Source organism: Pistacia vera, unplaced genomic scaffold, assembly GCF_008641045.1.
Source record: "Pistacia vera cultivar Batoury unplaced genomic scaffold, PisVer_v2 Contig139, whole genome shotgun sequence".
In the NCBI taxonomy this organism is placed as follows: Eukaryota; Viridiplantae; Streptophyta; class Magnoliopsida; order Sapindales; family Anacardiaceae; genus Pistacia; species Pistacia vera.
In genome coordinates this window covers 233,970-257,610 of record NW_022195455.1, presented here as the reverse complement: position 1 = coordinate 257,610, position 23,641 = coordinate 233,970, and the positions used below count along the sequence as shown (strand labels likewise).

Below are 23,641 nucleotides of genomic sequence, written 5' to 3'. Positions count from 1 at the left end.
GATGCAAAAAAATTGCATTTGCACCAACAAGTAAGATCATTAATTAGTTCCAATAATCATATCACATCCACGTAGAGTAAAATAAAGTAAAATTTTATGATTTTTACATTTAACATATGCGCTCGAAGTCCATTTAATATTTAACTTAAAAGAAACAATATATTATAAACAAATTCAACAAAAAACATGAATGACATTAACATTAAGAAAAATGAAAAAACATATACCCTATCGCTCTCCGTTATGAGCAACTTTCACATATTTTATTACTAAATAATTTTTATTGTTTTTCATTCAATAAACCACAAAAATTGGACCCCCATAACTTAATTTTACCTCCCTTCTAGATCATAGAAGGCGTGGTGCCATCATCTGAAGGCATGCAGCAGCTACACGAAGTGAGAAGTTTGTTAATGCTGCCTGCCTTGATAAAAATTAAGAGCCTTTTTTTCCCCGAGAAAATGCGTTAAACATTTTTTTTTTTTTTAAGTAAACTCATAATAGAAAGGGAGAAAGAATGTATAAGAGGCCTAAAAATGGGTCAACTTATCTTAGGACAAGCCAAGAGCAAAAGAATGATACTATCAAGACAACTCCAAGTAGAGATTAAAGAATAAAAAGAAACCCACTTATTTCAGGACATGCCCTGGGTTCGGTTCAATAGTATTCAAAAAAACAAAAAACCCCAACTCTTCACAATGCAGGGCATATATATACCAAATGGTGGTAACCTACGAGGCTATACAACCCATCACCCCCAAAAATGCGTTAAACATTATTCACCACCATACAATAAACCTTTAAACTCCATATTGAGGGAGGCAACAATATTTATATTAATTCTCTAACCATAGCCGATTAGCTTGTAATATGTTAACAAATATAAAATTATGATTGATGGGTAACGACTAAGAGTGTTGGATATGGTGTATATTTCTCTTATCCTTTGACAGATTGTTTGCCTATCTGTTTAAAATTAGTTTACTAATATTTTAGCCTAGATCGGGTTAGCTTTGAGTATGCCCAAATGAGATTAAATTTCTATTATATATTTTCTGTAATAGTGAAAAACTTAAGGTGTGAAAGAAAGAGAGTGAGAGTGAGTTGCCGTTGTAATTGCTGCTGAATATTAATACTCAATAAAATTCTCTATTTGAATATTAGACGTAGTTCTTTAGTTGAAACGAACCAAGATAAATCATATGTTCTGTCTTTCTTTCGTTTCGACCAGGACATGAATTTTGTTTCATGTAATTAAATTACACGGCATATAGTCGTTTATGATCTCATGCATATTAGTTAATATTATGGCTTGTTCTTGTTCATTGAAAGGAAAAGAGCAGAGATAAAACACAGAACATAACTTATTTAAATAGATGTCGTAACGACACAAAATCAAAAGATACACACTAAAACTGCGACATCAGACAGATCTCACACAGGGGAGATATATATATATATTCGGATAGTAATAAAATTTATTATTCTTCTCATACTAGCATATTTTACTCTACACCAGCAAATCGCCAGTAGATGATGCACTTCACTGGATGCTGCATGCAACACAAACAAAGAAAGAAATTAATCAAAAGCTTAAGAAATTAAAATTACTAAAAGGGAAAAAAAGAGTAGTTCAGAGATCAATAACAAAAGTTGAAAACCTGGAGCAGTTAGTAGAAGCGCTCATCTGGTAAGGAATAGTGATGCCACACTTGCTAGGGAGCTGAGCAGCGGTATTAGTGTTGATACCGGAAGCCGATTGGGCGGCATTTTTAAAGCATTGGCAGATCTGTTGGCGGTCGGCTGTGGTCTGGGCGGCGTTGTTTACAGCTTGAAGTCCACTGCAACAGTCTGCCGGGGCAGGACCCTCACCATTAGTCATCAGGTAACCGTAGCATGGTGCCAGTTCACTGGTCACCTGATTACAGTCGACGGCAAGAGCCATTGGTGCAGTCATCACCATGCACAAAACCAAGACACAAACAAGCTTCAGGCTACTGGCCATTATGATTGATGAGACAAATAAAAAAAAAGATAACTTTACTATAAGTAATGGAGAGAAATCAGTAAGAATGCGAATGCGCTTGAGTGAGTGTAGAATAAGGAGACCTGGCGCTTTTATAGAAGCTTGTAAAGAGAGAGAAAGTGAAAAGAAAGAAGGCGGTGGTTCGTTGGTAGCTGGCTCTCTTGAATTCACTGGGAGATATTCTAGAATATTATCAAATATTATGAGAAATAATTATAAAATCCCCATAGACAGGGTTGATTTTATGGTATCTAAAATGACGGTATAAAATTTACGGAAATATTTTTTTAGAAGTCCAATAAATAATAAAAATTATTAAAACAACATTGATTAATTAGATGAAAAAAAAATGTGGCTAACAAGGTTTTCTAGAACTCTCAAAATGTGGCCAGGAATTATTCTTAATTTTCTTATGGCATTTAGGCATTAGGTTTTGCGGGTCGATGAGTTAAAGTTTGTGGGCTCGGAGTTGGGCCACGCAACCCGATTCGGCAAGCCCAATTGTTCGACTCTTGTTTTTTACATACCTAAATGCTTTCATCTTAAAAAATTCCCCCAATATTTGTACTCTATATATATATATATATATTACCTTTTACAGTGTATTATCAATGTTAAGTTGTTTGTTTTTTCACGTAAAAGTGTATCTTTAAATTATTATTTTGACATATAAGCCCCTTTGATATTAAATATCATATTACTTAAAATAACATTTTAATTTTTATCAGTTTAAATAATGCAAGAACTAATAAGTTGACTCTCGAATGTTTGGCCTAATGGGAGGGAGCTCATTCAGGTTTAGATTCCCGTCTCCATTGTGATGCCCCAAACAGGATGGGGTTGGGCACTTGGGCTATTCTAAGCTTTTATTTGTTTCTATTTTATTAAATAATTAGAGGTTGTTTGGCCGGAGCTAATAAAAATTAACTTATAAGTAGTTAGTGATTATAAGAGCATCTTCAATGGTGTTCTTTAAAATAAAAAACATCTTTTATATAAATAAAGAGCATCTTCATTCATTTTTAAATATAAAGAACAAGATTTTTATTCAAATCCAATAGACTCTATAAATTTTAGGAAAGAGGATATGTTTTTTCAATAAAAAAAACTTAATATGAAAGATAAATAATAAATAAAATACATAAAAACTTGTAATTTATTATTTAAAATTATGATAGAGAATAAAATTTCAATCTTTAGATGTGGAGAGTCAAACTCACTCTTTAATTTATATTTAAAGAATAAATAGTCTGTTAGACTTTTATTTTTATGAATAAACTCTTTATAATAAATAATTTAAGTTATATAAAGAATCATTTGGAGATGCTCTAAGAATTTAAAATTTAAGCAATTATGTATTTAATTAAAGTACTTATAAATTATTGATAAATAAATGACGTGTTTAATAAAATGTGACTCATAAGTATATTTAATTATTAAAATGACTAAAAAATGTATTATATTATTAAAAATAAGGTTATGAGATGAAATTTTAAAATTAAAAAAAGATAATATAGTAATATACTTGATCAAAGTAATTTATAAGCAAAGTGCTTATAACAAATATATATATATATATATATATATATATATATGTCTCAACCTATTTCTTTAGACAAAAAATTATAAACAAATAAATCAATTCAATTTTAAAGCTTCTAAACTAGTTTGACCAGCACAAACAAGACAAAATCTATTTGTTTCTATTTTTGAATCTCTTTGATAACCCCATCATCTATTTCATTCCTTCATAGTCATCTTTTTTGTCTTCAAATAAATAAATAAAAATAAAAACTCTGAATGAAAAATATATACTTTCCATTCGGTCGATATGGAAGGTTTCTTTAGCCACAGACTGCAAGCACCTGCAAACCGCTTGCCGTTTCTCTCTGGTATCGGCGGCCTTGTAAATTGCCTTCGTTTCTTTGCAGCAGGCGGCTCTGTTCTCAACTTGTTTATGTATTTAACGCATGGGACGAGGTTACATTTCAAATCATGAATAACTCGAAAAGTTGCATGAGTCTTTGGTACAGCCACCAACATGCAGGCAACTATTTCGCAAAGAAACTTGATAGTGGTAGCCATAATTGGCTTGCGCAGAAAACTCAAAACAAAAACCCTTTACTTCTTCAGTATTGGCTTATGTTTAGACAACTGAAGTTGGATCACTGAAGATCTCCCCACCGTAAAGAGGATTTAATTAAAATTCGTTTTTTTTGTTTTTTGTTTTATATTTGGTATAATCAATCCAGAGTTTTCCACCCATCTAACGTCCCTCAAATACTCAATAACCAATATCTTATTTCCATAAATAATTAAACTTTCTAACTTAATATATATTACATTTTAAGTCCTCTTAATATATTACAGTACGTCAACTTTCATAAATAATTTAACTTTTTAGCTTTATGTACAAACTTTAATGTATCTAAACTATGTGTTTTAATATGGCTAAAAAAAATAAATTAAAAACAAATTAAATTGGATGATGTGTTAATCATCTTGGTTTGCATAAATTAAGCTATAAGTCGAGTTTGTCTAATAAAGGTAGTCATTGAAGCTCTTATACAGCCTATAGTTTCAAGATCCTGAAAGATTAATTAAGATACGCGTAAGCTAATCCGAACATCCCCGGTCATCAAAAGAAAAAAAGAAAGTCGAGTTTGTATTTATACGTAATATTGCTCATCATTTACTATTCATTTGCTTAAATATATATATGTATATTAGATGTAAAGGTTATTCATGTAATTTATTTTATTCTTCAGTCAATAAGTAACTTCAGTTGACTAAAGTTACTGCTATATATAAACGAACAGTAACATTCAGTAAAGAGCAGATTCGCACTTTCCCAAATTCAACTCCATTTCCTTTTCTCTCGTTTATTAATATGATATTAGAGCTACGGAATCTCCAACCCTCACCTGAGAATGAGTCAATTAGAGTGAAGCTTTTTTTATTCAGATAAGTTCAAATCAGCTTGAACACTTGATTTCTACTTGATTTTTTTGCTTCATCCTTCGAATTTTTTAGTTCAAGATCTTGAATTTCAGCTTGAAATCTTGAATTAGGTTTTTTGTTCAATCTAAATTCTTAGTGGATTCGACTTGAATTTGATTCTAGACCAATCAATTTGATAATTAGTTGATCAAATATCGCAACATCGACAGAAGAAGTTACCATTCAATCGATCGACTCCAACTCTCCTTTGTATGTCCATCCATCATATACACCAGGCTCTATACTGGTTTCTGAACAGCTTGTTGGAGCTTAAAATTACAGCATCTGGAGTCGAGCCATGACGGTCTCTCTCTGTGCTAAAAATAAACTTGGATTTGTTAATGGTAAATACACAAAATCGACTATACATTCTAGCTTGGTTCTACAATGGGAGAGATGTAATTCACTGGTGCTTGCATGGATTTTTAATTCAGTCTCGAAAGAGATATTCAATGGTATAGTTTACTCTACAAGTGCTGCACAGGTCTGGCTAGATTTGAAAGAACAATATAACAAAGTGAGTGGCACTAGAGTGTTTGGGTTGCATCAGGAAATTGTTAACCTAACTCAAGGAACTGATTCTGTAGCTAGCTACTATAGTAAATTGAAGTCATTATGGGATGAGTTGGACTCCCTGATCAGTCTTCCTGCACCTGATAGTGCCTCGACAAAAGCATATTTGGAGCATCTGAATCAACAGAAATTACTGCATTTTTTGATGGGATTAAATGAGTCATATTCCATGGTTCGAAGCCAAATCTTGCTAATGAATCCTTTACCGAATGTCAAGCAAGCTTATTCAGTGTTCAATCAAGATGAAAGTTAGAAAATCTTGGCAAGGATGAGTTTGAATTCAGAAGTAACTACAGCACTTTATGCCAATCATTCTGAAAATGGCAAAGGTCAGAATCAACGCCAAAAATATAAGGGGAAGAAGCCCTTCATTGAATGCGAATTTTGTCACATTTCTGGACACAAACGAGATACTTGTTACAAGTTGCATGGGTATCCACCTGACCATCAATTCACTAACAGCAAAGCAAACTCTAAGTCAAAATTTACTGCCAATCAGGTGCATACTTCAGAGTCATTGGATATGGGAAATTCAGGATCAATGGTTAGCACTGGAAACTCAGATTCAGTTTTTGGTCCTGTTCTGACTACTGAGCAATACAATCACATCCTCCAATTGCTAGGAAAGGAGAATGTTTCTCCTCCCACTGCTAACTTGGCAGGTAATTCTATTGCCTTGATGTCTTACCTTGATAAGAATAGTTGGATAATTGATACTGGAGCATCTGTGTAATAACTATTTCTTACTCAAATACTCATAAAAATATACATAAGAAAATACATGTATAATAACATAAGTAGGTGGGCCCAAATTTTTCTTTTATTAAACATATACATTCTTTATACAAAATTAGTATCATAAACAAAAACTATCAAAAAACTATGTAGACAGTGTAGCCATTCCTCCTCACATGTTGACGTTCATCCGACCATATCCTCAGCTAAATCCTGCAAAAATATAGAAAGACAATGGGGTGAGCACAAATAATGCTCAGTAAGTAAACCCTCTAGTCATCTATCCCTGTAACTTTCTCCCTCTAAGTCTTTCCTTACAATTCTCATTTACTCTATCTTTTATACTTCTCTTTGTTTTCTCTTTATGTTTCTCTCTCTCTGTTTCTCTTTCTTAGAACTCTTTTCTACTAACTCTCTTTAGTAAGTCACGACCCCATCTTATCGGGGGCACGGCCAGGACTCGCTCCCGCTTTCCGTGACTTCTACTCGTTCTTAGCCGATCGGACTCGGTTATGCATGAATTCGGAACCCTTGGCCATGTGAGTATATAATCTCTCTCTCGGGTACTCTCGAGTATAGCCCTCATCTGCATGCACTCTCACGGGCTACACCACTTCTCTCTCTCATACTCATACCGCTCTCTCAATGCGGCGTACATGCGGGAATACTTTACCTATTACTCACTAGTTCCCCATCGCACAACCTACTCTATTATCTTTTTCTCTCTTTTCTCTTAAAAAAGCTCACACTCAAAGTTCACTACTCTTTTTCTACTCTTTCTCTAATGCATTAATTATGCATATGGATGATTCATGCTCATTAATGCACTCATGAAATGCACAAATGCAATGTTGCATCAAGATAGTCATTCTGCACAGGTCACACTCAAGAAGGCATAACTTGAGTTATACATATCAGATTGCTACGAATTTGGTCTCGTTTTCAAGCTTAAAGACAGGGCTACAACTTTTATGTTTTGGTCTCAACCCAGCTCAATCTTTAAGATGCCCAAAAATCACTCAAAATATCACGGTTGTGATAAGACAGTTTTCACTTAGGCATTTCATCAAACAATAAATGTGCAAACATAAATTCTAATTTAGTTATAACTCTTCTTCTTTCTTTAACCATCCAAATGGGAGTAAAGCTCCCATGTATCATCACAAAACTTGTCAAGGAAAAACACTCCCAAAAGTTTACTCAAACTTCTTTCAACTTCAATCAAACTTCAACCCATCATCATACAATCAAAAGCACTTCTCATAATTCAAATATATCTAACAACAAGCATAATTCATCATCAATCTCATCTCAATTTCTCAATAATCATAACACATACATAATTAAAAGAAATCTCTACTCACTTGATTTTCTTAAATCTTAACTTAGTTAGATTTACTTACCTTGAATTTGAGCAACTCCAACACTATAATCTCTCTTTGATAGTATTTCCTTTCCTCTTAAACCCTAAGCATATAAAACCATAAGAATTCAAAACTTTCAAATTTAATCTTATATCTTGATGCAAGAATCTTACCTTTGGATGCTTAGGATTGAAAATTCACTCAAAAATACCCAAAATCTATGAATTTCCTTGGAAATCTAGTGAAGAAATTTGAGAGAATTTGAGTAGAGAATGGCATGAATGGAGGGATAGAGTGGCTAGGGTTTCTATTCTTGAACTCTTATTACATAATATATATATATATATTTAGTTTCCCATTTTGCCCTTGCTCTTTCTTGGAAATTCTATCTATCTCCCTTAGTCAATTACAATAATGTCCTCATTTTTATTACATTCTCCATGAAATCTATCTTTCTTCACTCCCATTTTGAGTGAAAAGACCATTTTACCCCTAATGAAAGTTTAAGGGATTTTCTTCACATTTTTCTCAAAATAACTTTAACAAAATTCAATTAAGGGCCAACCAACCAAAAATAACAACATACAAGCTCAAATGAGAACAAATCAATAAACATTCAAGCAATGCAATAATAATTTAACTACATACCTCAAGTGGGGCGTTACAATTTGACTATATGACTTTTGATTATTCTGTTCTGCAATTACCTACTGCTATAGAACCTTCTGCAAAATACCTTGTAGGGTTACCAAATGGAACAAGAACGTATGTTAAACATGTAGGGTCTGTAGTTCTGGATAAAAACTTACATCTACTAAATGTCCTGCATGTTCCAGATTTCCATCACAATTTACTTTCAGTCTCCAAACTTACTGCTTCTAATAACTGTTTTGTTACCTTTTATCCTGATTTTTGTCTCATTCAGGATCTTTGCAATGGCAAATTGAAGGGGATTGGTAAGCATGGGCAAGGTCTTTATTTCTTTAATCCAAATTTGAAAATTTCCACTTTTGTATCAGATTTAGGACAGTTAAATAAGGTTGTTTGCCATACTGTAGAATCATCTCAGATTGTACCTTTTGAGATGAATTTGAATAAAATGCCTATTTCCATGTTGTCATTATCTTCATCTCATGATTATGCATTATGCCATCAAAGATTAGAACATGCCTCTTATTCTATTTTGCCTCTTGTTCATCCCAATTTGTCAAGTGCTCAAAGTAGTTTACACTCTATGCATTGTCCTGCTTGTCCTCTAGCTAAACAGACCAGGTTACCCTTCCCTAATAGTACATCTCAAACACAAAAAAAATTTGATTTACTACATATGAATGTATGGGGTCCTTATAAAACACCTACACATAGGAATGCTAGATACTTTCTCACTATGGTAGATGATTTTTCTAGGGTTTCTTGGTTGTTTCTTATGCAATTCAAGTCAGACACTTACTCTACCATTAAACACTTTCTTCGTATGGTCCATACACAATATAGTTTGACTCCTAAGTGCATTAGGACTGATAAGGTTTAGAGTTTTTTAACAAAGATTGTCATGAACTCCTAAGTAGTCAGGGTATCATTCATCAAAGTTCATGTGCTTATTCTCCTCAACAAAATGGTATTGTTGAGAGAAAGCACAAGCACATCTTAGAGGTTGCTAGGGCTTTAAAACTTCAGTCCAATATTCCCACTCATTTCTGGGGGTATTGTGTACAAACTGCAGTCTACATCATTAATAGACCGCCTACTGCAGTCCTTAAGGGTCAGTCACCTTTTGAGAAATTTTTTGACAAACCACCTTTCTTGAATATTTAAAGGTCTTTGGATGTTTGGCCTATGCTACAATCTTACCTTCTAAGGACAAATTGCATTCTAAAGCTGCTCCTTCAGTTTTCTTGGGTTATTCTCTTACCCAAAAGGGCTATATTTTACACAATTTATCTACCCATTCTGTTTTTGTCACCAGGGATGTCATTTTCCATGAAAATCTCTTTCCTTTTGCCTTGTCAACTTTTTCCTTGAATCCTTTTCCTATTAATTCAGAATTCCTTGTTTTAGAGTCAATTCCAACTCCTCATTTTACTGCTGATTCTCCTGTTATCCAGACTACAGATTCGACTGTTTCTCATAATTCTGTTCCTATGCCTAGTATTACTCCTGTTTCACCTCCAGCTCTTAGAAGATCCAGTAGACATACTAATCCTCCTATTTGGACACAAGATTTTGTTTGTCCTACACTACCTCATAATCCTACAGCCAATACTTCACACTATCCCATTATCAATTTTGTTTCCTATGCTAATGTATCCCCTTCCTATAAAGCATTCCTGTCCAATCTCTCCTTAGTTGAACCCACTATATTTGCACAAGCTTCTAAAGATCAGAATTGAGTCCATGCTATGCAGCAAGAAATTCAGGCATTAGAAAGCAATCAAACCTGGTCCTTAGTATCTTTGCCCCTTGGTAAGGCTCCCATTGGTTGTAAGTGGGTTTATAAACTTAAGTATAAGGCTGATGGTACCCTAGACAGATACAAGGCATGCTTGGTTGCTAAGGGATATACACAGCAGGCCGGGATTGATTATGAATAGACTTTCTCTCTAGTTGTAAAGATGGTTACTGTTAGAACAGTTTTGGCTTTAGCCTCCATGAACAATTGGCCTCTTTATCAACTTGATGTGGACAATGCTTTCTTGCAAGGAGACTTGCAAGAGGAAATTTACATGACATTGCCCCAAGGTTTTCCAAGGTAAAGAGGCAAGAATCTGGTATGCAAGCTCCATAAATCCTTATATGGATTGAAAGAGGCTTCTAGAGCCTGGAATCATAAGCTGACTATAGCTCTTCTAAATGGTGGTTTCCAGCATTCTCGATCAGATTATTCATTGTTTATCAAAAGAAGTGAATCTCACATTGTCCTGATTCTTGTATATGTAGATGACATTGTGATAACAGGTGATGATCCAGCTTTAATCTGCCAAACTAAACAGCTACTACACCACAATTTCAAGCTAAAGGATTTAGTTGTATTGCGGTATTTTCTAGGCTTTGAAGTGGCCAGGTCCTCCAAGGGAATTAGCATCTGCCAACACAAGTATGCATTGGAATTGATCTCAGAATCAGGTCTTTCAGGTTCTAAGCCATCTTTGGTTCCCACGGAGTCCAATTTGAAGCTTACTACAGCAGCATTTAATCGTCAGTTTACTTCTGCCAACACTAAGACTGATCTGTTACTTCCTGATCCAGAAATTTATCAACGTTTAGTTGGTAAACTACTCTATCTATGTATGACCAAGCCAGACCTCAGTTACTCAGTCAGTTTATTGAGTCAATTTATGCACTAGCCCAAGCAGTCACATATGACAGCAGCTCTCAAAGTGGTCAGATATGTGAAGTCAGCCCCTAGTCTTGGTTTATGTTTTCCTGCTCATAATAATCTGTCCTTATCTGCCTATAGTGACTCTGATTGGGGCTCTTGCTTAATGACAAGGAAGTCCATCACTGGCTTCTGTATTTTTCTTGGCTCTTCTCTGATTTCCTGGAAATCCAAGCGCCAAGCTACTGTTTCCAATTCTTCCTCTGAGGCTGAATATAGAGCTATGGCCTATACTGTATGTTATTTGGTTAGTTCAATTGCTCAAGGAACTTGGTTTCCATGCTCAACTTCATGTTTCTCTTCACTGTGACAACCAGGCTGCCAACCACATAGCTTCCAATCCTATGTTCCATGAGAGGACTAAACATATTGGCATTGACTGTCATATTGTGCGGGAGCAAATGAAGAATGGTTTGATCACTACTACCCATATTTCTTCATGTGAGCAGCCTGCTGATATTCTCTAAAGCCCTTGGCAAGACTCTTCATCATCACATGTTGCACAAGTTGGGTGTACTAGATCTTTACCACCCTCCAACTTGAGGGGGGGTATTAGATGTAAAGGGTATTCATGTAATTTACTTTTATTCTTCAGTCGATAAGTAACTTCAGTTGACTAAAGTTACTGCTGTATATAAACGAACAGTAACATTCAGTAAAGAGCAGATTCTCACTTTCCCAAATTCAGCTCCATTTCCTTCTCTCTCGTTTATTAATAATGTACAAATTGAATTTTACTTGCATGGGTTTATTTCTTTCTTTTGATGACCACTAGCTAGTCAGTGGTCAGTTAATGTCCATTTTATGTCTTTATTCAAGTGAAAATGGCCCAAGCATTTGGTATTTTGCCATAGTCAACAGCTGGAATCATCGATGGATTGCTCACAGAAATGGGCATTGAACAAAGACAATTAAACATATCAAATAACTTTAATTAATTATTTGTATATAGATTTCGATAGCCACAAACAACGACTCACATAGATGAGCAGATAATCTAATAAAGAGACATAACATGATCTCACAGATGTAATGCAATTGAAGACCCTTCTGGATAAGTGTCTTCTTTTATTCTTATAACTATGACATTTTGGAGCTGAAAATAGCCAGTTCATGCATTTCACTTGATGCTGCAACACAAAAAAAGGACAAATCAAAAAACAATTTTGATTTAAATTTGTAAAAAAAATTCAGTCATTCATCTAATACAATTTATTGGTTAAAAAGTAAGGAAAGATGCAAACCTGGCGCAGTTAGTGGAGGTGCTGATGGTGAAAGGAAGCTTGACTTCACACTTCTTAGCGAGGGAAACTGCATTATTAACATTGATTTTAGAGGGGTAGCTCTCAGCGAAAGATTTCATGCAGTTGCAGGCCTCTTGGCGTAGAGCTTTGGTGGAGGCAGCATTGTTTAGGCTCTTGACTCCACTGCAGCAGGAGCTTGACGGCTTATCCGCACTACCGAACAAATAATCTTCGCATGGCGACAGGTCGTTTATCACCTCTTTACAGTCTAAGGCATAAGCCATTTTTGCACTCACCATCATGCACATGACCAACGCACAAACGAGCTTCAGGCTAGCCATTTGAGAAAAACACAAAAACAAACTCTTAATTAGTAGAGAGTAGAGAGATATGAGTCGGATTGGGTGAGTGTTACATGCAGAAGTCTAGGGTTTATATAGAAGCTGTAAAGAGCTTGAATACAAAAGAGAGATTGATATTATCCATTTGTTTATTATTAAGTAAACTTCGTTTAGAATTCAGATAGATCTCCTGCGTTGATATCATCAATAATCATGTGCCATTATGCGAATATAGCAACACGTGGGGAGCAAAATTAATAATATAGTAGATAATTTAAGGTTTTATTGATAAACCTGAAAGAGTTTCTGTAGCAGGGAGTACTCTGAATAACCTTCCCTCCATAAGTAAGGAATGAGATGTATCGGCAATAGAATCCAGTAATCATGTGGCATCATGTGAAGGTATAGCAAACATATAGGAGATGAAATTAAAGTTTTACTTGATTAATACGTCAGATGTTGCACATGTTCAAAATGAATAAGAAATTGTATTTTCTCTAATTAAGAATGAAACTCATGGACAATGCAAAAACTTGCTTCGAAAGCTACTCCGGGTAATCGAGTGGTTCAATAGGGATTCTTAAGTGTATTACTTAAGAAATCCTGAATTTGAGTCCCTCATCGATTACTAACAGGGATAACCACTAAAACTCTTACCCCATCAGTAATTCCAGTATTTTAGAAGACTAGTTGAGATTTGCGTAAATTGGTCCAAACACCCAATCAATAAAAAAACTTACTTTGAAGTAACATAACTATATAGTTGATTGTTATTTATTAAATTTTGTTGGGAGAGATACCCATGACCAATTTTATTAATTTACTCATAATTAATCCCACTATTCTAAGTTAAACCTTCTCTTTAACAATATAAACAATCTATGCTATATTTCATATGCATTGAGAAACCGCAAGCTTGCCCCAGCCAGACTTCCCATTACTGTCTACCTGAGCACCGACGGAGATTGACGAAAGCTGCAATACATAGCATGAACATCTACTAACCTCTGCCTCTTCTATTTTATACTTTTTTAATTAATTATCAATAAAAATTCTATATTTTCTGGAATAAAATTTTATATTCAATCCAGTTATAATTTATTACATATACTAGCCTATGCCTCTTCTTCTCCTGTCGCTACATCTGACATTAATAGTTTACCTAAGCTAAACTGATCTGATTAACTATCAAGTGGATATAAAAAGCAGAGATTTGGTAATTTAATACATTAAAGGATATTTTAATTGTACGAGTAAACGACATGTTTCCGCCCAAGGTTTGACGAAATCCCAAGTTGGTATCCCAAGTTCCATTTATTCTATATTCTCACCCTTAAAGTAACAGAAAATGGTTAGATATAACGGCGTAGGGGTAAATTAGTCATTTCGCAGAGGAGGCGCACATTAGCAGATCGCCACTACTAACAAAGCTTCGACGCATGTTAGCCAACATCACCGCCAACATTTTTTGCCCTTTTCCGGCGATTCTTCCACCCAAAATCACCCTTGTCACCACTATTCGAACCCTCATCCTCCCCTCTACAAAACCTTACTCTTCACAACCTCTCATCACTTGCCGATCGCCAGCCACAACAGCCGTCACATGCGACTGGTTTTCGTCGGTCTCCACCGGCAAATGGCCACTAAATGGTTGCTGGGGACATAGGGGTTTTGTAGATTTGGAGACGCTGGTTGCAGTGGTGATGTCCAATTGCATTTTCGTCGTCGGAATCCAGCGAAGAACGACGAAAGCCTAAGTCTAACAGGGCCTGGCGATTGGAGGGCCCAATGAGTCGGGAACCAGAGGGGTTTTGGACGACGGACGATGGGGAAGGTGATGGAGGTGACTAGGGAGTTCGCCGCCATTGAAAACAACCCAGATCCGGTGAAAACGGAGACGGTGTGCAGTCACTGAGGGTGTAATTGAAGTAATTTTAAAATAAGATGGTTAATTTTATAATTTTAGTAATTTATGGGTTAAAACATAATTTATTAATTTAGGGTTAAGGGCATTATGATAATTTTACCCTCACAACCCTAAAAATTGTTAACAGTGTTATTTGAAGGATGGAAAGCTGGAATAAATGGAAGTTGGGATACTAACTTAGGATTTCATCAAACCTTGGGTGGGAATATGTCATTTACTCTAATTATATATATTTTTAAGTAAAAATAAGTGTCAATAATGCATTTGGGTGTGAAAGATTCGGAAATCTTCAAATAGATTTTCCTGAATTTATTGTAGCAAATTCGGTATTTGGTGTGAGAGAACGAAGGCGAAGATGGGAGGAGAGAAAATAAGAGAATTATTTATACAGTATCAGTAGACCCCAAAGGTATTGTCAGCTTTGGGTTTTGGAAATAGTACGATTTTGTCATGAAAATACGTAATTAGGTTGTAAGAGTGTTCTTGTGTTACACTCTATAATGGGGCATGGGACCAACATAATTAGCCCAACTATTCGAATAAAGTCTAATCTAATCTAATTCCTACACGTGTATAACCCCATCTCAACTAATATGTTATGATTTTTAATTAATTTATTACCATAATAAATGCTAAGATTTAATGCATATACAGTATAAAGTTTCTAAATTGCACCGTCAGGGTCGATTAGAGCTTTACTTCTTGACCTTATTGTTGTCTCAACTTATAAAAAATAAATTAATTTATAAGTATTCAAAATTTTAGATAATTATGTATTTAATTAAAGTATTTATTAATAAATAATTAATATATTTAATAAAATATAGTTTATAAGTATATTTTATTATAAAATTACTAAAAAAAATATTACATTAAATAAGGATATATTATAAAATTTTAAAATTAAACAAGAGTAATGTAGTAATATATTTGATCAAACTAATTTATAAGCTAAAAAAAAATACCCCTCTCAACTTTTTTTTTTTTTCTTATAAACTCAAAAAAATTATAAACAAACAAATCAATTTAATTTTAGAGCTTATAAAGTAGTTTGATTAGACAAACACTCTTTAATAAATCATAATAAATGTAATCACATTTTTAACTAATTTTAAAATTTATAAACTAGTTTGATCAGCTTAAAAAATAATCTTTAATAAATCATAATAAATGTAACCACATTTTTAGCTAGGCTTTCATGAAATAACGAAATCAAAGTAAAAAGCACTGGGATCAAATTTATTTTTTTGGGTAAACGTAATCGTCTCTCCGACGACGTTTTTGGGTATTAGCTAACCCCATGGAAGTGACTAGAGGAATGATAAGAACGGCACAGAGGAACCATCTTTTTCCTTTCTGTACGTCAAACTTCCGATCAAATGATCCACATCAAATTTATTGAATATTTTCTCTTATGTTTCTTGCATAAGATAAACACATAATTAAAGTCTTGCATACGATACGACGACCCTGCATTTAGGCAAAACACCATTTACCAGTTCAATGTTAATTCCAAATACTGATTGGGATGCCTTCTTATTTTGAACTTCTACAGGACTTTGGGAATTAGTCTTGTTGTTGTGGAGTTTGAAGAACTGGTTGTCTATGACATTCAAGATGGCAAAAAAATTTGTAGGTATATTTGTACACTAGTTACCGCTAGACCAAGAGGTGGTTAGCTCGTTGGATTGTTGCTCCACACACACAAGGCCAGGATTGAATATACAATATCACTGCAATGAAGGATTGGGCCACAGCATTAATCACAACAATTGATGGACCACCTCTATTTCTTCCGGTTGAAAATAAATATTAATTGACAGTCGCAGAAATGGTAAGTCACTCTGAACTGACTGATCCTGTCTACGAATTTCTCAGCTTTTATCTTTCAATAAATCAAAACCATTTTGGTCACTGGTCATTTCCCGTTTAATTAATACTTTGGCCATTACATGTCAGCCGCTGTAAGAATCGATAATGGATTGTTCACGTACGAAAGGGGAAAATGAGGATATTTAAAAACATATAAAATAACTTATATTATTTGAATAGACTTTATTACACCGACTCGCATGGACGACATAAAATCTAAAGACACAAACTAGGACTAGGAAATGAGACAGATCTCAGATAAGGGAGAACCATCCGGATACAAAACATCCTTCCTTATTATTCTTCTCACACTATAATAACTTCGTGCCGAAAATCACCAGTCCATACACTTCACTTGATGCTGCAAACACAAACACAAACACAGTTAAATTAACAAAACTTGATCCATTTTGCACTATAAGACATGCATGCATATTGTCATTGTAAGAGAGGTAAAGATGCAAACCTAGCGCAGTTGGTGGAGGTGCTGATCTTGTAGGGAATGTTAACTCCGCATTTGGAAGGGAGGCCAGCGGCAGTGTTAGCGTTCAATCCAGGGAGACTCTTAGCGGTGTTTTGCAGGCATCGGCAAGCATCTTGGCGGTCTTTTGTGGTGGTGGCTTCGTTGTTTAGGGTCTTAACTCCATTGCAGCAGCTGGGAGGTGGAGCACCGGTACCAGTAGTCTTCAGGTAGTTGAGGCATGGGCCCAGGTTGGACGTAACCTGACCGCAGTTAAGGGAAAGAGCCACTGGTGCAACCACCAACAATGCAAAAGCCAAGACGAAAACGAGCTTGAGGCTAGCCATAGTGAGTGTTGAGAAAACTGAGAAAGAAGAGATTGCAGGAGAGATGTTAAAGATGAGTATGGCTGTAATAGGAAGCTTAGGTGAGTAATGAAGCGAGAGGCCTGGGGTTTATATAGAAGGTACAGAGAGTGTAAATGCAAGAGAGAGTAGGGGTCCGCTGGTGGTTGGAGTAAATTAAGGCTCTGACGCTTTCGCCCAACCATGTTCAGCATCGGTCAGTAAAATTTGACTTCTAATATTAGACGGTGAAGGCTCCAAAAAAAGTTGTAACAGATGAACGAAGATACAAGATCCCTCGCTTAGTATTCCTTCCTTATAGTACAAAATGAAATATAGAAAATGGCACAAAAGCTCATAGATGACATAAAAAGAATAGATATATAGAAGATAAATATATTTAGATGAACAAAGCTATAAACAGACTGATTTATTAGGTTATTTATTACCTATAATTAGTTCTACCGAGCCTACGAAAGCTTCCCTTTACCCATCGGTATTGACTATTGAGAAGTTTGCTGACGCAGTTTGCTTTCAAAGAAGAAATTTGATTATTGTCCAATTAGAAAATGCATATCTCATAGATAACCTAAATTTTTTAAGGCGAAAGAGAGATTTGTAAAGACTACATCAGTATCATAAACCCTCATAAAAGCCATTGACGACTTTGGTAAATAAAAGACGAGGTAATAAAATAAAATAAATAATAAATAATGAAAAACTAGCTAACACTAGTAATCAGTCTGGCTATTTCAACTGAGAACCTACAAGCATTTTGGTTCTGTGTAATTTGAATATATGTGTAATTTCATTTTTTAAAGTTCATTTTATTTTTTTCCCCCCGAAATCAGTTTACTAAAGAATTTGAAGTCATTTTTATTGGATTTGCATTTAAAAACACATGTTTTCATGTAAGTTCTATACTTTATCCCATTGATAATCAATCATTTACTCGGATTTACGGAGGATGCTGTAAATTATGCAGCTTTTGACCGAGAGTAAATTCTATGAATATGCTGAGGATAGAACTAAGGTGGCCACATTTATTTATTGGACGTTACACTTTCACCAAAGGCAAAATCATGGTTAGCTAACCACTTTTGAATGGCGGATAGTTAGATATAGACTCTTGAGTGTTAAACAGTCCTGAATTTGAGATATCGTTAGCCTTTGGTAACGTTGTCAACATCCAAATGAAGTTTCGAGGCATTATCAGCATTATCAGAAACTACCAATTTGAAACACGTATCTCTGTCATTGATAGAGATCAAATTAAATCCATTTCTACATCAATCCCATAACTTCAAATGCTCTATAAACTATATTGCATTGCTGTGCCCTTTTGTTTTTTCTCTTTTTTTATCATATTTTTAACTGTAGGACTCAAAGATAGAGCCTTCTCCCCATAGCCCCCATACTCTCTACCCACCTTCAATTAATGCTCTGTCTTCAAATAGTAGATTCAGACATTCAGTTGTAATAATAATATTGAGTTGGCTCACCGGTACAAATCTCAATCAAAATTGTCAACTAAAAAACTCCCTTTCAGGAGTTCTAATTATGGTTAATGGTTGAATTATGACCGGCCTATACCATTAATATAGCAGTACAATTTAAAGAAAATAAGTTCCAGAAAATCTAAAAAGCAGTATAATCAGTTCTATGAAAGCTTCCCTTCACATGCACATCGGTATTGTCCCATTACAAAATGCGTAACTCAAGAATAAAAACCTAAATTCTTTAAGGCGATAGAGAGATTTGTAAAGACTACATCGGTAACATCATAAACCCTCATAAAAGCCATAGACGACTTTGGTAATATAAGACGAGGTAATAAAATTAAGTTAATTGCCATTTATCAAAAAGCTATCTGGCTATTTCATCTGAGAATCTAGGGAGGTTTGAGAAAATGACATTTTCCTACCTGTAAAGTTTTAAAATGATATTTTCTCACCATTTATCAGATTTTTTTAGTATTTTTCTTGTTAATATTTGATTGAGAAGACAAAAATATCTTTAAATAGTTTATTATAAATTAAAATTTAATTAAATCAAAATCTTTGCTCGATTATTTATTAGTTCAAGTGTAAAGATGTATTTTTCTTTTTGTTTATTTAATTAATTAGGAATATTAATTTTTCATATTAATTAGTAAAAATGAAAAACATTATATTATGAAACACATTATAAATATGATTATTGAATTATAATGATAGAATATTAATGACATTATAAATAAATAAATATTAAGGTCATTTAACTTTAAACAATTTCATAGCATTACTCATAATTTTGTAGGTGAAGCTAATTATTTTTTTTTTTTAACTTTTTAATATTTGACTTTTTAGCTAATTAAAAAAATTATAAAATTAAATATTTAAAGATATTTTTATATTTTTAATAAAATATTAACAGAAAATATAACAAAACCTAACTAGCGACGGGAAAGTGTCATTTTCAAACTTAAAAAATGGGAAATTATAGTTGCACCAAACCTTGGGTAGGAAAATGCTGTTCTCCCGAGAATCTAAAGCATTTTTGGTTCTGTCCAGGGGCAAAGCTATTTACACCACACAAAAGGCCATAACCTTGAAGTTAACAGTCAGATAAGTCTCCAGTAGTTATTCCTTATTAGTAATCGTAAAGATTAAAACTCATAACTTATCAAGTAATATATCCAAAAACCTCAAGCGAATCGTCAAACTACGTAGAGGTAGTTTACATGTATAATTTCGTTCTTTAAACTTTAATTTTTTGTATATATATTATTTTCCTCGAAATCAATTTACTAAAGAATTTGAAGTCATTTTTATTGGATTTGCATTTAAAAACACATGTTTTCATGTAAGTTCCATACTTCATCCCATTGACAATCGATCATTTACTGGGATTTACAAAGGATGCTGTAAATTATGCAGCTTTTGACATAGAGTAAATTTTATGAACATGCTAAGGATAGACCTAGGGTGGCCACATTTATTTATTGGTGTTTACACTTTCACCCTCAAGGTGATATCCGGGTTAGCTAATCACTTTTAGGTAGTCGAGTGATTAGACAAGAATTCTTAAATATTAAGAGGTCTTGAGTTTGAGATATCTCCATCGGTAATAAAGTTGGTCGTTAAATGACATATTTAATCGTTAATTTTAAGATCTTAGAAGATTAATTGAGATACGTTCAAATAAATTTTCGAGGCATTATCAACGATACGAGAAACTACCAATTTGAAACACCGTATATCTGTCATTGATAGAGAATTAGAGATCAAATTACAGGCAACGAATTTTTATAGATCGATCTCCAAACTGTAACCAGAACTGTAGGATGCATACGTGGGACTAAAATACAGAGCCTTCAACCCATACTCTCTACCAACCTCCAATTAATGCTGTGTCTTAAAATAGTTGATTCAGTTGGGACAATAATATTGAGTTGGCCCAGTCACCACTCACCGGTGTACAACTCTTAATTTTAATTGTCAACCACTCAAGCCCTTCTAGACCATATTCGACCACAACCACTAAAATTGGTGCAAGTTTTATACTAAATTAGTGCGACTTTTAATATATTTTTTTATTATTATATTTCTAATTTATTACATAAAAAAATATTCTTTTTATTTTTTTATTAATAATTAATAATTTATTTATTTAACTAATTATTTTTTATATATTAATTAAATATTAAGAATAATATTTTTATTAAATAATAATAACTTTAAAAATTATACTAATTTAATCAAATTAAATATTTATTTAATCAAATAAACATTATATTTAATATTAAAAATATATATCTAATTTAAAATGCCACAAAAAAAAAAAAAAAACAACAATAGTACAAAAATAAAATTTTAAATGAAAAAATTGGCTTAGGCAGAATATTGAGAAGAGAACAAAATTTTATTTAAGAATTTGAATTCTATAATCAATCCAAGTTAAAGATCTCAAAATAGCTCTCTTTCCAGTATTTTAATGATCTCAAAGGATCCGGAACTAATTTATCAGAATAATAAATTGCTATTTTAGTTTATGTTGCATTTTCTTTTAATTTTAGTGTTTTTAAATTAGTGTTAATTTATTTTGAGTTATTGTAATTTAATATTTATATTGAATGAAGTTTTATTTTTAATTTTTCATTCAATTTTTTTAATTATATAATTGTTATAAATTTATTATTATAAATATTAAAATAAATAATAATCAAATTAACATAAATAAAAAATAAAAAAATAAATACTAAAAATAAAAAATATTTTACAATAAATAAATAGTATCCATCAAATTGGGTGGATGAATAATTTTATTTCAAATTTGGTGTAAATAATTTACAACAATTTGGTGTGGTTTTTTGTGCCGGAGCAAATCTAATTATGGTTACTGGTTGAATTCTGACCGGCCTGTAACATTGTTGCAGACCAATGTAGAGAAAATAAGTTCCAGAAAGTCTATAAATGCGGCCGGCCGGGTGGCAGAAGAAGTCTTCTCGATAGCCAGTGTTCACATTGTACGCACGTGGGCACCGACGGAGATCAGCCAACGGTACACGTAATATATTATACGTGTCAACAATCGGATGGAGTCAGTCAGATTTGGTACATTGTAGTCTTGTCAAATTAATTTCGAATTACCATACGAATAGGTACTACACACAATGCCCGCCACGTGACGGACGTACAAAGGTCACGGCAAGCACAGCTCAGTACTGGGCCTCCCTCATTAATACTGGGGCATTCATTTATCTCTGTCGGATACGTTTTCGCTCACATGCAGGTGAGTTTTGTTTTTTCTTCTCTCCGTCTTTATTGCCATGCTTTCGTGCCTACCTATCATGTGATTTAAATATAGCCGGTTTACATTTACGCACCCTAACTATCGCAAAAATACAATTCATACCCCAAGTTCTGGAAAGCTTCACGTTCCACCCTCCGTCACTCTCCGTCCAAGAATATTTCTCTTTGACCAGTTTTGTCTTGTTAAAACTTGGGGTATGACTTGTTAAAACTAGGGCAGAGTTGGTTTTCAAATAATTGGCTAGGGCTGGGCTAAGGCATGTCCAGTTGGGCTTTTCTGTAAGGCTCATATTTAACTTTTGTGCTGCTTCTAGGTTGGGTGATCTCGGGATTCCATAATTACAGGCCATTCCTTTGAAATTTGATAACAGAATGAGAGTCCAATGTATTTGGGCCGAGAAAGAAGAAGAACTTCATGAACCATCGGCTGGAAACTAGAAATGTCGATCAAAATGCTAATACTCGGGCCAGTGTGGCAGTGTCTCGTGTAGTTGTGTTTAACCTTACAGCCTTTTTCTTAAAATAGAATACCAAAATTGTACAAATCATCTGCAGGCAACCAAGTTTTTCATTGGCAAAAGTTATTGGCTTATTGCCCTAACTGGCTGAGCTTTAACTGACGTGGGAAACCTAATCACTTAATTTGTAATGCGGCAGCGGTGGAGTAGATTACAGAGCAAGTTATGATATTAATTGCAGGGTACGAAAGAGTCAGATATGCATCTATCCATTTAAGAAGGAAAAGTTTGGTACCTTGACAAGGATGTATTTTTCTGTTTATACATTAACAGATTAACTCTATATAATAAATGAAATAACATTCATTTGGTAGCAACAATTATGAATTTAAATGAAACTGAGCTGGATGATTCTTCATTTTTCCCTTCTGGGTTTCATCCAACTTCTAATCAAATAGTCAGCCATGAACTTAACTATCTCCTCTATGTATACATGCAATTAATCTATAAAATATAAGGTCCGTTTGTTTTGTTATTTTGTATCCTATTTTAGATCTTATCTTCAAAATAACTGTTTGTTTCATTATCCTCAAAATATTATTATATTTTCTTCAATTATTTTTAAATCCCTTAAGTTTATTAATTAACTAAACACCATTAAAAAAAAAAGTTTAAAAATTAACAAAAACACCCCCACCCACCCACCCACATTTGTCAGATTCCAGCCACCACCGCTGAAAAGTGGCCGAAATCTGGTATAATGGCACACTACTAGCTGGATTTGCCCAGCAGTGTGTCGATCTATCATTTTTCGGCCTGATCCACTGTGGATCTGGCCAAAAAATACCAGATTCACGGCCAAAGATCTGGCCGTCGATATGGTCGTCGTTGACCGTCAACGATGACCATATCTTTAGCTGTCGCTGACGGCCAGAAAAGGCCATACGACACACGAACGGCCAGATCCGACCGGTTGTGAGTTGTAACGCTAGATTTCGATGGTGGCGGCCGGAATCTGGCAACTGTGGGTGAGGGTATTTTTGTTATTTTATAAATTTTTTATACATTGGGGTGTTTCGTAAATTAGCAAACTTAGAAGGGTGTTTTTGTTCATTTTCAAATTTTTCT

At 34.0% G+C, this 23,641-nt stretch overlaps 3 protein-coding genes across 3 annotated transcripts; all 3 read right to left on the bottom strand.

Moving 5' to 3' along the window:
• Nucleotides 1-1,346: 1,346 nt before the first annotated feature.
• On the bottom strand, nt 1,347-2,112 carry LOC116122967 (non-specific lipid-transfer protein 1-like). The gene is made up of 2 exons (XM_031408768.1): nt 1,662-2,112; nt 1,347-1,553 (listed from the first exon to the last, which is right to left on the bottom strand). Exons 1-2 carry the CDS (start codon nt 2,003-2,005, stop codon nt 1,544-1,546), a joined length of 354 nt encoding a protein of 117 aa, XP_031264628.1. The 5' UTR covers nt 2,006-2,112; the 3' UTR covers nt 1,347-1,543.
• Nucleotides 2,113-12,057: 9,945 nt separating this feature from the next.
• On the bottom strand, nt 12,058-12,705 carry LOC116122912 (non-specific lipid-transfer protein-like). Its single transcript, XM_031408714.1, has 2 exons — nt 12,319-12,705; nt 12,058-12,204 (listed from the first exon to the last, which is right to left on the bottom strand). Exons 1-2 carry the CDS (start codon nt 12,657-12,659, stop codon nt 12,195-12,197), a joined length of 351 nt encoding a protein of 116 aa, XP_031264574.1. The 5' UTR covers nt 12,660-12,705; the 3' UTR covers nt 12,058-12,194.
• A 3,893-nt stretch (nt 12,706-16,598) lies between these two features.
• On the bottom strand, nt 16,599-17,359 carry LOC116122937 (non-specific lipid-transfer protein 1-like). The gene is made up of 2 exons (XM_031408739.1): nt 16,925-17,359; nt 16,599-16,819 (listed from the first exon to the last, which is right to left on the bottom strand). Exons 1-2 carry the CDS (start codon nt 17,263-17,265, stop codon nt 16,810-16,812), a joined length of 351 nt encoding a protein of 116 aa, XP_031264599.1. The 5' UTR covers nt 17,266-17,359; the 3' UTR covers nt 16,599-16,809.
• Nucleotides 17,360-23,641: the final 6,282 nt, after the last annotated feature.